This window comes from Gracilinanus agilis, chromosome 2 (assembly GCF_016433145.1).
Source record: "Gracilinanus agilis isolate LMUSP501 chromosome 2, AgileGrace, whole genome shotgun sequence".
In the NCBI taxonomy this organism is placed as follows: domain Eukaryota; kingdom Metazoa; phylum Chordata; class Mammalia; order Didelphimorphia; family Didelphidae; genus Gracilinanus; species Gracilinanus agilis.
Window position 1 is genome coordinate 348,093,481 of NC_058131.1, and position 14,739 is coordinate 348,108,219.

Here is a 14,739-nt window from a genome sequence, read left to right on the forward strand (position 1 = left end):
TATTTTTAGTTGCTCTGGTGCAGTGAGGTTAAGTGATTTGTCCAGAGTCACATAGACTTTATAAGTAAGAGGCAGAAATTGAACTCCAAGGTCCTGACCTCAAAGCTAGATTATTGCCCACTCTGCCATACTACTTCTTGCATGGACATTTCAAATTGAAATTTTCTTGATGCTTTTAAAGCCTATGATGCTTTTCCTCACAATTCCATTTATTTCTTTAGGCTTTACAGAGGCATTTTGCAGATGATTAGGTAGATGTATTCTGATTTTCTTGCTCTGTTTCCTTGATGCTGCCTTATAAATACATATACTTTCTTTTTTTTTTTTTTTTTTTTTTTTTTTTTTTTGCCACTTTTATGAAATTCTTCAACCATTTCTAATGATGTCAAACATGCTATGTGCCAGGCCCTGTGCTAAGTTCTGGGGATACAGAGAAAGGCAAAAAAAAAAAACTTGCCTTCAAGGAGCTCACAATCTAATGAGGGAGAAAACACGCAGATAACTAGGAACAAAGAAGATATAGTCAAGATTAACTGGAGTTAATCCAAGAGAGAAGATACTAGCCTTATAGTTGACAAGTAAAGTTTTGTTGAAGGTGGGATTTCAGTTGCAGTTTGAAGTAAGCCAGGAGGCTGAGCATTTCAGGCATGGGGAACAGTAAAAATGCCTAGTCAGGTGATAAAATGTCTTGTTGAGGACCAACAGGCAGGTAGAGTACATGGAGGAGAATGAAGAGCAAGAAAATAGGAAAGGCAGTAATGGACCAAGTTATGAAAGGCTTTAAAAAAACTCAAACTTTTGTAAGATCACTTTGATAGTTGAGTGGAGGATGGGCTAGAGTGGAGAGAGACTTGTGGCAGGGAGACCCTCCCAGAAAGCCTTTTTCCAGTAGTCTAGGCTTAAAGTGACCAGTGTGGTGATAGGGTCAGAGAAGAAAAAGGAGTATTTATGAGAACTGTTTTAAAGATTGCATCAATAGGACTTTGCAACCAATTAGTCAGAGGAGGAGGTAAGGAATTAAGAATGACAACTAAGTTGTGAGTCCAGATGACTGAAAGGATGGTGTCTTGGATTGCTAGGAAGAAAGAAGTTAGGAAGAGGTGAGAGTTTTTGAGGAAAGATAATGAGTTCCATTTTGGATGTCACCAGGATATCCACTTCAAAATACACAATACACAATTGGACTTGGGATCAGGAAAGAAGTCAGAGCTGGGTAAAATTGACCTGAGAGTCATCTGCAGAGATGATCATTGAATCCAAGAGACTTGTTATATCATAAGAGAGCCTAGCATAGACTGAGAATCTGAAGTCCAGGGATTGACTCCCTCCTTCAGCACTTAATGTGACCGTGGGCAGGTTACTTCTTTTTTCAGTTTCTTTAAAATGGGGATAATAGGAAAGCTACCCATAATAGAGCTGTTAGGAAGAAAGACCTTTGTCAGGCTTTAGGTCTAATGGTGATTCATAAACCCTAAAGAGCTATAGAAAAGTGAGCTTTTATTACTTTTTAGAGGCATTAGGTGAATTATCCCTTTGTTGATTTTCTTTCAAACAGATTCAGTGGATCCTCTCCTCTCTGGGCTTCCTCTACAGCAACAGAGTCATACCTCAGGGTCTTTGGCTCCTCAACTCCACCAAATGCAGCCTGTTCCAGTTAATAGACAAATAAATCCACCTAATTTTCAGCAGCTTCAACAACAGCAGCAGATGCAACCTAGACCCCCACAGCAACATCAGCAGCAGCAGCCACAGGGTATTCGGCCTCCTTTTACTGCCCCTACTCAGGTGCCTGTGCCTCCTGGCTGGAACCAGTTGCCTTCTGGAGCTCTTCAACCTCCACCAGCCCAGGGTGCTCTGAGTACATTGACAACAAACCAAGGGTGGAAAAAGGCTCCTCTTCCTGGTCCCATGCAGCAGCAGCAGCTCCAGGCAAGGCCATCTCTAGCCACAGTACAGACTCCTTCCCACCCTCCACCTCCATATCCTTTTGGAAGCCAGCAAGCCTCACAGTCCCACACGAACTTCCCTCCAATGAGCAACCCAGGTCAATTTACTGCTCCTCAAATGAAGAGCCTTCAAGGGGGTCCTTCCCGGGTTCCTACACCACTTCAGCAGCCTCACTTAACGAACAAGTCTCCTGCCTCGTCTCCCTCCTCCTTTCAGCAGGGATCTCCTGCATCATCTCCAACAGTTAACCAAACACAGCAGCAGATGGGACCAAGGCCACCTCAAAACAACCCTCTTCCTCAAGGATTTCAGCAGCCTGTTACTTCTCCTGGTCGAAATCCTATGGTTCAGCAGGGAAATGTGCCACCCAACTTCATGGTGATGCAACAACAAAATCAGGGTCCACAGGGTTTACATCCAAGTCTAGGAGGTGAGCTGGACTGAACATATTTTTGCCATTCAGTTTCCTAGAGAGAAAAATTGCTAGAACTTCATCTGGCCCTTTTCAGTTGGCATGGGTAAAGTTATAATTATATTGTAATATAATATATTATAATGTAAGAATCTAATTCATGTTTTACACTGCATGGTTAGTATTGTCACATTAATTTAGCTACTTTGATGTAATACATGATATCTTGGAAATTAAGCCAGCTACTTTGTGCAAATACAAGGAACCTTTAAGTTAGATGTGTTTGTTTTGCTTTTTGAAGTCCTTTGATTTGTCAGCTAAGAAAATGTGTCAGGAAAAGCACATTTTATAAATAATGAATTCAGTCACAAAACTGAAATGTTAGTTTTTTTCCTCAGGCCAAACTAAAAAAGATCAAGTGTGGAATCTTATTGTAAGACTTCGGGGAAGGAGAATTGTCATCCTTCACTATTTGTCTATTGATTTTAGTACACTAGCTATTGGTAAAATAGTAAACGTGATCTTTTGATAAATTGGGTAAAACTTTGTTAAAATGCAAAAAATAAGTTCAGAACACATTGACTTTTACAGTATTATAATGCCAATACCTGCTCCTTAGAGAGGGAGCTCCACTAGTTATACCTAAAGGAGATTTATTTATTAATTTTTAAGGTGTCTCTCGTATGAAGAAAAAAAGCAATGGAGCTTAATGTGTGAGAGGTAAAACGACTACTGTAAAACTTATCCATCTCCATGTTTATTATTATTTATTGTTATTAATCATTTATCTAGTGCACAAGAATGTGCTTGGAGCTTTTCAGTAAGACATAGAAAGCACGGTATAATTATCATCTAATAAACATGCTCAGAAAAAAAGTCACTTCCCCACTCCCAAAATACTCCCTAAAGCTCTAGTACAGCATAGTAAAGGCATGTTCTCATAGTTTTCTGGTGAACTTGAGTTGCTCATCAATCTTTTCACTGGCTTGCAATTTATTTTATTGACATGGGCTATAGTTATGGCTTAATATTTGCATCTCTTGGAGAAAAGGGCCCTACCAAATTCATGTTTTCCGGAAAAGAAAAATAATTTTGACCCCAAACTTCAGCCCCCCAACCTTTTGGACATTCTGATCCAGATCATCAGCCAGGTTTTATCTGAGTCCCACTCTACAGATTTGATTACTGGCTTTTTAGGTACCATCGGATGGTGCAAGGGGACACACTGTTAAACAGATGCATAATTGTATGCAAAAAGTGTCTTTATGGAGAATAGGATTGAAAATATAGCACTTTTAAAGAGAGAAATGTGTTTAATACAAGTAAATTGAAAAAAAAGATTTTGGGGTTAGATGCCTCCCATTAAGTCCTTAATGAGTTTACCTAGACAATATGACAACATCTAATCCTATAGTATTTATTCTCCTTATAAATTAATTCTCAGACATTAAACCTTGAATATAAAAGAGAAGTAAGATTTCAGCTTCTTCATATTATATTGATTCTCTGTATCATGACCATCAGAAGATGGAGCAAAGAACCTTAGGGAAGGTTCAGTGTTAAGGTGATGATATTTTCATTTTGAAACTTTTTTTCTAATATCAATTATAAGGAGACCAACACTATATTTAAGGAGCCTGGGGAGGGGAGTGATGAAGAATATTATAGAAGGAAATGTCACCTATCTCCTCAGATGGGACTGAAGCTACTTATCTATATTTAATATCAGGACTCAGCTGTTCACCCTGATAGGTTTCATAGCAACCTGTTCTCATGCTTTTTTGCACATTTCAAGGTTTAGCATGTTTCCTTGTTTTAGATGCTCCTTTGGGGTCTGTGCTGAGGAAATTCGGATTTTCCGGATTTGGTAGGCTACAGAATAGTGTGAGCACGTGAACCTAGCTGTGCCAGTGAGCTCTGGTCACCTCTAGGTAGCAAATTGCCCTCTTTTCCTTGGCATGTTCTGAATATAAATTTTTAAATATTTTGTTTTCATTTTGACAATGCTCATGTGAGAGGTTGTGTTGATTTTTTTTAACCATCTTTTCTGAACTTAATATATATAGCCAGTGTGACTAAAAAGAACTAAGTGGACTCCTCATGCTGTTCATCCTTCCTTATTCATTCCATAATAAAACAGAAGTACAAATTTATTAGTTAACTACCTTACTCATTGTTTTCTATTAAGGAATGCCTAAACGGCTCCCACCTGGCTTCTCGACAGGACAGGCCAATCAGAATTTTATGCAAGGCCAAGTGCCTTCAACAGCCGCTGGAACCCCTGGAAACACAGGAACCCCTCAGCTACAAGGAAACCAGAGTGTACAACACACAGGTTTGTTTCTCTCTCCATATAATCTGTGGGCATGAGCCTTTCATCTTATTGTTGTTATCTTTCTCTCATGCCAAATGTAAACAAAGGAGATGAGACTGGTGGGGTAAAGCAGGCACAATTGCTGTGTTAAGATATCTTAAAGATTGTCTTGTGGAAGAGAGATTAAATTTATTCTCTTGTCCCCCTGAGGATATGACTATGCCTAATAGGTAGAAGTTAAAAAGAGGTAGATTTCAGCTAACTGTAAGGAAAATATGCTTAACAGAGCTATCTCCAAATGGTCTGGACTACCTTGTGTCCCTGTTGCTGGAAATGCTTGGACAGAAGCCAAATCACCACTTGTCAGGGATATTAGAGAAGGAATTCATCCATTGAGGTAGAGGTTAGACTAATTGAGCTTTATGGTTCCTTCTAAATACTAGATGAATTTATGTCTCAAAGAATGTCAGTGAAATAGACTGTTTGTCTTTTGGGAACAAGTTGGGGAAGCTAACACTCTTAGCCTTCACATTAGTTTAGGGAAGAGATTTTCAAGTAAGGACCTCAGGTCAGTGACTCACCTTTCTAGCTAGAGCTTTAAGGCTTCCATTAAGTATTCCTATAATTAGAATGTTTCTATGTTTATTCCTCACTTTAACCCTTTCTCAGTTGAAATAAGGAGAAATGGGATTTGTCCACATGTGAGCCAGGTTAATTGTCAGCCAGTGCACTTTGTTACGATAAAAAATAATAAAGGCTGCTATAATAATATAAAGATGGCATTTCCCAAATTCCAATTAACTTGAGAGGCAGATGTGATGGTAGCAGCAGCAGCAGCAGTAGCTAACCAAGTATTCTAGTCAGAGTAAGTAAATCTGGATTGAACAGATAAAAGAAAGGTCAAGGAGAGCTGTAATGGCATACCTTTAGCCAGGGATTTTTTTTCTCCACAGTGTATTTAGGAAGAGTTACTTTCAAGGATAACTGATGTAGAAATCAGTAAATAAAATATAAACTTCATATTAGTTTGATTCACACAGGAAGCAGCTTCTGGTTCACTGTATATTAGTTGCAGAATCAGGAAAACATCCTAGTGCAATCAATCCCCATAGTATACTACACTTAATAGAAACGTATTGGGAGAGGCTGAATTTTATTACTCCAAGAATGAGTTAAGAAGTGTCCTAAGGCCCACACTTCATCTCTGATTGATGTACCAAGTGACGATTCCTATCTTGTCCCCTTTATATTAAGACATCATTTAAATTGAAACATTGGTCTGATGCTGTCAAAAATATCCTGTTAGCCCTGTGTTCTTACTTGGGGTTAGTTTGATCTTTTGGTCCCATTTTTAATTGCATGTTAATTGCAGTTAAAGAATTTTAAAAGCTTTATAGCTGGTGAAAATTCATGACATCTTGAAAAGGAAGGGCAATTTCCTTGACCTTTCCTTTTTATATATCTTTATTTATATATATAACAAATAGTATTTGTCCAGATAGCCATAAAAGAAAGGATTAGCTTCCCAAGAAACTTTATAGGTCTCTCCAGCTTCTGCAGAATTTGTTTAATAGAAAGCATCTTCTCTTAAAATCTCTGCACTTGCATCTTATGTTTCCCCAGCTGCTCTTGAGGCAAAGTTTAGTTCACTGACCAAAAGTGTTTTTAATTTTCTTCATCTTACAGGTAGCAACAATCATCTTATTCAGTATTGACAATGAGATTATGTCCTCTTCCCTTTGTAATCTGAGAGAATGTAAGCTTGATTATCCAGCAAAAAATTTGTATCATTGAGTTGCCAGGCAGGAGTGGGGAGAACTTGTTTACCTCTATCCCTGTTGTGCAGTAAGATCTCAATGTAGATGATTATACAGCGTCAACCTTTATGACCCAGAAAACCCACCAAAAGCACTCTCAAGTGTGTTGACAGGTAATGGTATTTAAATTGGTCAATCAGAATGGTGGGGAGTGGGGTATCTTTGTAGTTAAGGTAATTGGAATGTACTAATGCCAGATGACTTGTAAGAATTTCTTTCTAAAGCCATGCTTTTTCTTTCAAAGGTGGCCAAGGAGCTGGTCCTCCCCAGAATCAGATGCAAGTATCACATGGGCCACCAAATATGATGCAGCCCAGTATGATGGGACTTCATAGCAATATAGCCAGTCAACAAACTAATAACAGTGGAGTTCCTCAGGTGACCATGGGCAGCATGCAAGGTCAGCCTCAGCAAGGACCCCCATCTCAAATGATGGGCATGCATCAGCAGATCGTGTCCTCCCAAGGACAGATGGTGAACTCTCAGGCTCAAGGAGCCCTGAACCCTCAAAACCCAATGATCCTTTCTCGTGCCCAACTTATGCCACAAGGCCAGATGATGGTAGCCCCTCAAAATCAAAACCTTGGGCCTTCACCACAAAGAATGACCCCCCCTAAACAAATGATTCCCCAGCAGGGCCAGCAGATGATGGCACCACATAATCAAATGATGGGACCTCAAGGCCAGGTCTTGCTACAGCAGAACCCAATGATAGAGCAAATAATGACCAATCAAATGCAAGGAAATAAGCAACCATTTAATGGTCAGAACCAATCCAATGTTATGACGGGACCAGCTCAGATAATGAGAGGACCAACTCCAAACATGCAAGGAAATATGGTTCAGTTTACGGGACAGATGGCAGGACAAATGATGGCCCAGCAAGGCCCCGTGAACAGCAATCCTTCTCAGGTTATGGGAATTCAGGGGCAGGTTCTAAGACCATCAGGACCTGGCTCACACATGTCCCAGCAGCATAATGATGCCACTACCCCCACAAATAATGAAGTCAACATTTCCCAGATGATGCCTGATGTTTCCATGCAGCCATCAAACATGGTGCCACCCCACATGCAGGCAATGCAAGGAAACAGCACCTCAGGGAACCACTTTTCAGGCCATGGGATGCCTTTTAATGCACCCTTCAGTGGAACACCAAATGGAAATCAGATCTCCTGTGGTCAGAATCCTGGTTTCCCTGTCAATAAAGATGTCACTTTAACAAGTCCATTATTAGTGAATTTACTGCAAAGTGACATATCTGCCGGCCACTTTGGGGTGAACAATAAACAAAATAATACAAATGCAAATAAACCCAAGAAGAAGAAACCACCACGGAAGAAGAAAAGTAATCAGCAAGGAGAACTTAAGTAGGTTGACATAATCTTGCCTAAATGTTGTTTGTTTGTTTATATATCAAGGGGGATCTTGTAGTAAAAGAGTTCACTAAACTTGTAGTCAAGAGAGCAGAGATCTGATTCAACTGCTGCCAGCTTGTTGCATAATTTTTTGATATGTCCCTTCTCTTTGAGTCTTGGTGTCTTCTCCACAATGAGAGGGTTGAAATAGATGTTTGCTTAGGACTCTTCAGCTTTAACATTCATTGATTGCAAGTTGTTTTATTTTAGTCAGCCCTCTAGACATTGAAGTCACCTGCTGACTAGTAAAGACTAAGCAAATTGCTTGTCCTAAGGAGTCTATGGCTTATCCCCCTTGGGAGGTCACTAGGCCACTATAGCAAAGGAGATCTCAACTGATTGTATTCTCAGGCTTAATAATGGCTAGTGAACCAGAGTGGGTAAGTATGTTTTGGAAAACAGCCTGTGTGATTGATAAAGTAAAACTTACTTAAGAAAATTCCCTGCTGTTTCACAGAAAATGGTTTTTTTGACAGGTGTCTTCATAGAATATAGGTTCTTAATCATTTCTAGAGACTTAAAATCCATGTTAAGAAGATTAGACACTTCAAATCAGGCTCCTTTTCCATCCCTGACAGATGGGTTCCTTGTATGTTCACAGAAGGCAGAATGATTACAAATTCATTTATACTCTTATTTCCAAAGGCTAAATGTTACTTTGACTTGTTTTATTCTTTGATATTAAGCATTTTCAAGGAAACTTTCAACTGTCTCTGCTTCAAAATGTAATACGAATTAAGTAGTTATAATTTACTAAGACATTAATTTCTCCAGTGGAGGTAGAAATAAGTGAATTCAAATATGTAATTAGAATTGACAGAAGTATAAACAGGACCTTAATGAATGGTTAATTGTTCTTCTTTATGCTTGGTCTGGGCCTTAGCCTAAGATATACTGTAACAAAAATATATGATAGATGTTAGGCTACAGAACAAATGCTTTAACTCTTCCAGATTTCCCATGGTATGACTGTTGTTAAATTTAAAATACCAAATCTGACAAACCACTTTTTTTAAGAAGTACATTAGACTCATTTTGTAGTTAAGATCTGTCTGGCAAAAATTAATTTGTCAAAAGGTCCATTGGGTTTTCCCTCCTTGAAGGTCTTTAAGCAGAGGCTGAATAATCCCTTGATGGATATGTTATAATAAGGGTTCCCTTTGTGTATTGGTTGGATTAGATAGCTGCTCAAGTCCCTCCACTGCCATTCTGTGATTATATGAATTAAAGAGGGGTTATCTTGCATAGGTTTTTATTTCATCATCTGGAACAAGAGCCTTGCTGTTTGAAAATTACCTGTTGGTAAAGTTAAAAATAAATATTTAGTACCTAGTTCCACTGCTACTCTTTCCAAGGGGTTTGCCATGATTATATTTCTTCTAGATTAGTAAACAAAGAAGAAAACAAAAAAGTATACAATTCATTTGTGGCAACATTAGGTAGGACTTAATCTAAAGTAAAAAAGCATCTGCTTTAACATATAATAAATATACTTGAAGGATTTTTGATTTCACAGTATAGGAACTCCCATCACTGATACAGATTGTAGTCTGTTTTAAAAAAAAGTTCCTTTGAAAGGTAGCTAAGTAGTCAATGGGGTGACAGCCAGCCCTGGAGATGAGAGGTCCTAGGTTCAAATCTGTTCCCAAATACTCCCTAGTAGTGTGACCCTGGGCAAGTCACTTAACCCCATTTGCTTAGCTCTTACCATTCTTCTGCCTTAGATGGAAATTAAGCTGTGTTGTTGTTTTTTTTTAATATAAATAAAAGATTTCTTTTGGCAAAGAGGAAATATCCCTAGTGGCCAGGCCTCCATACCAAACTAGACAGGTTCTTAGTTGACAGCCCATAATTTGTTGCTTGGTCTGTACTCAAACCTTGACTTGTTTGAAGGCTTAGCCAGAGTTTTACTCTCTTGGCCTCTCCTTTGAGAACTCAAAGCCATTTCCATCCATATAATAATGAGACCTTCAAAAAAGACTTCATGAACCACTGAAAACTTTGTATCTGGTTGAAAAAGATAAGATTAGTTGAATGGCCTGTTAGTTTTGCATGTAGGAGTTTTCCCAAGTACCTATTTCCCCCTGAAGGTATTTTATCCCAAGATACTACATTCATTGAGATTTATTTCGAATATAATGTCATGGTGGCTACAGAATAGCACTGTATTCCAAAGACTTGTATTAGGAAAGACAGCATGCAACTAACATAACCCCTTCTGCTTTAAATTCATGTTACAGATGATTTCGTTAGTTTCTCTAAGCCATAAGGATGTTTTGAATCAGACAGCCTAAAAACTCAATATTTTGTCTGATGCAAAGGACTGTTTGTGTGGGGTTAAGTCTGGCAGGACATGAATCTTTTTTATTTCTAGGACAATAGAATGCCTGGTAGCATCACACCTCTCTACAGATGATCTAGACTCTGTAGGTTTTGAGCTTTCCTGGGCTGATCATGTGAATGTATGAAAAATCTTTCAGTTCCTGAGGCAACTCTTTAAGATTAAATTGCAAATTAGGTGCTAATCTATATTGATAGAGGGAGTTATTATGAATTTTATCCAGAAGACAAGTTCTCAATAATTCATTGAGATATAGTTTCTTAATGTTTGTATAACTTTTGTTCTATTTAACTTTGCTGTATTTCTAAAAGATCTCAGAAGGATATATTCTAATATATCTGTGACTACCCTTAGGATTAGAATTCAGTAAGACTTGGCTAGATTTGACATTTTTTCCACAGGAAAAAGGGACAAAACTGTTAATGAAATCCCACAATGTATATTTTCTTATTCTTAGGACAGATGTGTATAGTTGTGATCTTTAGCTCTGGAAGTTAACTACATTACATTATTATAATCATTAATTAATACATAATGTTAGAATTGATGCAGAGGAATTAGTATTCTCCTATTTGTCTTTTCCACCCTGGCTGTCTAAACTTTGCCAATTTCATGCAGAAGTTGGGGGTGGGGAAAATAAGATGTAGGGACTTTTCTTTCCTAAAAAAGTTTTTATGACCCGAGTCAAAACACTTAAGTTTTCTAGGCCTTTTCCCTAAGAGTTGAGATCATGTTTGTTAAATTGCTTCAGCCTTTTTTTGTTCTTGCAGTTGGGGGGCTGGCTGGATAGGGAAAGCATAAGCTTACCCGATCTCTGACCTCAATCAGACATGTAGATTTTGCTAGATCTAGAGCTATAGCAGATTTCTGGTTTATAGCTACCTCCAGCATTTCACATGTTTTTGTCTTTTTAATGTGGTAGATTTTACCATCTAGATGGGTTACTTTATATACAGGTAAAATCAAATTCTTTTACTGTCCCAGAGAATTTAGTAGTGTTTTCATTTCTGAAACAGGAAACAATGATTTAGCCTCATTCCTAATACAAACACTTTGTACTATACACTTCTCCCTCACTTTATGCAAAAATACATTTTTAAAAGTTGTATAAAAATCACATTTTGGGACATTTTGATACTAAAAACACTAGGAGAACAATTTAAAGATTATTCTGGTTTGTTAATGATCATAAATTCCTTAAGTTTTGTGCATTTTCATACATTGAATGAGTGAGAGAACAAAGACAATGCTTTTGTTTTCTCTGCTAAGACACATAATCTTTTGACTGGGAAAAAGAGGTCACAAATGTTTAATGAGGAATTGGAACCTAAGATAAATGATGAGATAATAAGAGAACACCTAAGTCCCTCATCCAGATTGCTTCCCAGATTAAAAACAAAACAAAACAAAACAAACTGGCAGTTATGATAGCTGACCCACTAATCAGTATCTTATTTTTTATTTTTCTTAATAAATTTTGTTTTGACATTATTATACCAAAACACCAATGTTTTCACAGTTGAATATCCCACAAATACAATCCCCTAAAGCAGTTAGGCTTAATTGCATTAAATGCATGTACCTTCATACTTTGGTAGTTTTTCAAATTCTTTAAGAAAGGATAGGGGGCAGCTGGGTAGCTCAGTGGAGTGAGAGTCAGGCCTAGAGACAGGAGGTCCTAGGTTCAAACCCGGCCTCAGCCACTTCCCAGCTGTGTGACCCTGGGCAAGTCACTTGACCCCCATTGCCCACCCTTACCAATCTTCCACCTATGAGAAAATACACTGAAGTACAAGGGTTTAAAAAAAAAAAAAAAGAAAGAAAGAAAGGATAGGTATGTGCTTTATAAATAATGGTCAGTGGTTTTTATTTGAGTTTCATTGCCATTTAAAGTTGCCTTCATTTAGATATCTGTAGTAATTTTGTATGTTCTTTGTTTTACTCAATTCACATTTCATATAGTTTTTCCCATATTAGCATTCCTCCTGAAGTAGTAGTTCTTATATCATACTTTCTTCAATCATTTCCCAGTTCAATGGGCACAGTTAAACTTTTTTACTATTACAAATAATGCTTCTATGAGTATTTCCATGTACGTAGTTTTGAAATTTTTCTTATTAGTACCTTCTTTGAGGTGTGAACTCAAGAATGGGATCACTGGGTCAAAGAATACAACAAAACTCTTGTAACTTCTCTTGCTTAATTTCAAATTGTTTTCCGAAACAGCTGATAAAATTCATAGCTCCTTACCAGTGAGTCTGCCTGTTTTTCTGCATTCCCACCAACATGGACTTTTTCCATCTTTTGCTTTCTTGGCCAATTTGATGGATGTAAACTTCAAATTTTTTTAAATTTTTTTCTCTTATTAATGATTTTGAGCTCTTTTAAAGGTAGTTCTTGATGGTTTGCTTTTTAAGAACTTTTTGTTCATGATTCTTGAATTACTTGCCTATTGGGGACAGACCTTTATCTTATTTATATATTTTTTATCCTTTATCAATATTTGTATTGGTTTCTAGTGCAGTTTGAATGTCATGTTTGAATTAGAAATGTTTCACAAAAAGATTCTTTTTCTCCTAGTCCTCTTTATAGGATACCTATATTTTAACAAAACATTTGACATAGCCTGTCATTTCATCTTTTAAAGATGAGATGGAGAGAAGTAGTCTAATTGATAGTCAGTTAGATGGATTCATGTCTGTAGTGGAAAGGCCTGGGTACCTGTCATTGACCTGACCCTGTGCTGTTTATATTTTAGGAAACCTATTGCTAACCTGGAGCAGGAACTAAATAAATGCTTATTGATTGATACCCAGATAAGATATGACCAGGATGGTAAGGGGACTGGAGACCATGTTTTCTTATCAGGGACATAACACTTCAAATTATGAAAATTAATTGAAGGAGTTAGTCATGTTTAGCAAGGAGATGAAAAAGGGAACATTCGTAATAGCATTTTCAGGTATTTGAAAGAATGTCATATAAAGAGGGATTAAAAATGTTTAATCTGCCTCCTAAAATGCAGATCTAGGAGCAAATTCATAGAATTTCAGTTGGAAGAGACATCGGAGGTCTTTTGGTACAATTTGTACTTGAACAGGAATACCCTTACAGCATCCCTGACAAGTAGTCATCTTGCTTTCTCTTGAATCTCTATGGAAGAAAAATCCATTAATCCTCATTGTAGTCCATTCCACTTTTCAACATCTCATATTTCTAAAGGAAGCTTTTAATTGCATAGAATCTATTTTCCCTTCTGCAACTTTTTAATATTTTAACCAAATACCCCAATGACAGTAGAGTAATCCTTTTAACAAAGGAAATGAAATTAGTCTGACATGATTAATTTTAGATAAAACCATAATTATTTTTAGTGATCATTGCTTCCCTTTCTTTTACTTTTTTATATATGGATCTCTTTTGTTCCCAAAAATTTTCTAGGGAGTAAGAACAGTTCAATTCAGAACTAACAAACACATACTTCCCTTTTTAAATGCTCTCTGACTAGACTTTTAATAATGTAGTCTAGAATATTTCTAGTTAAGTTTATTGGCCTATAGTTTGGAGATGTCATTCTTCCCTTTTTTGAAAATGAGGACAAATTCACATACTGCTGTAGTCTTAGAGGATCACCTTTCCCATTTTCTATAATTTTTTGAAAGATCATTGTGAGTACTCAGCAATCACAGCTACTAGGTTTTTTGGAACCCTAGGATCTAATTTGTCCGGACTTCAGGTCTTTAATTCATTGAGGATAGCTAAATGTAAATGCTTTCTTACTATTGCCCCATTTAAATTTCTTGTTCCCTTATAGCCATTTTAAAAAAAATCCTCAGCCATAATCTCAAAAGGGATTTATTTTCTTCTTCTCCTGAATTTGAGTGTTAAAGACTGAAATGCATAGCTATTTATTTTGGCATATTCTTGTATTCTTGCACTCTCCTTCCTTAGGGAGGTATATTTCACCTTAGCATCTAAAGCAGGGGTCGGCAACCTTTTTGGCCATGAGAGCCATAAATGCCACATTTTTTAAAATGTAATTTCGTGAGAGCTGTACAGTGCTCATGGTGCACGCTCCTGTAACAGCGCCTGGAAAAAAAAAATTTGACTTTATGGCTCCTACAGAAAGAGCCATACATTGCCGACCCCTGGTCTAAAGACTGCCTTCATTGATATACTACACACTGCTCTAGGAATCGGCCTTTGACAGGTAGTGACTAGCAGTTTACAAAAATAATCTAGCCATGGCATACAGTATGGTATAGTGGTAAAACTTTTTTTTTTTTTCATTGCACCATTTTATTTTTCTGTAGCACATAAATACAATCACATTTTGGCCTATAAACAGTATTAAAGTATAATCTTGATTAATTGGAATGCTTAGGTTAAAATGTGAAACTATTGGCTAAACTTTTCTGGTTTAATTCTTCTGGTTAAAAAATATAATAGTCCATTTTTCTGTCTTAATTTTACTGCCTTTTGTTAAGCTT

The 14,739-nt window shown here is 37.2% G+C and overlaps 1 protein-coding gene across 1 annotated transcript in view; it reads left to right on the top strand.

The window, feature by feature from the left end:
• NCOA6 (nuclear receptor coactivator 6) overlaps positions 1-14,739 on the top strand; it is a 58,662-nt gene that overhangs the window by 22,386 nt on the left and 21,537 nt on the right. Inside the window, exons 5-7 of the mRNA XM_044664376.1 lie at positions 1,556-2,377; positions 4,548-4,694; positions 6,735-7,860. Of these exons, the coding sequence (XP_044520311.1) occupies positions 1,556-2,377; positions 4,548-4,694; positions 6,735-7,860 (2,095 nt within the window). The remainder of the gene's footprint in view (positions 1-1,555; positions 2,378-4,547; positions 4,695-6,734; positions 7,861-14,739) is intronic.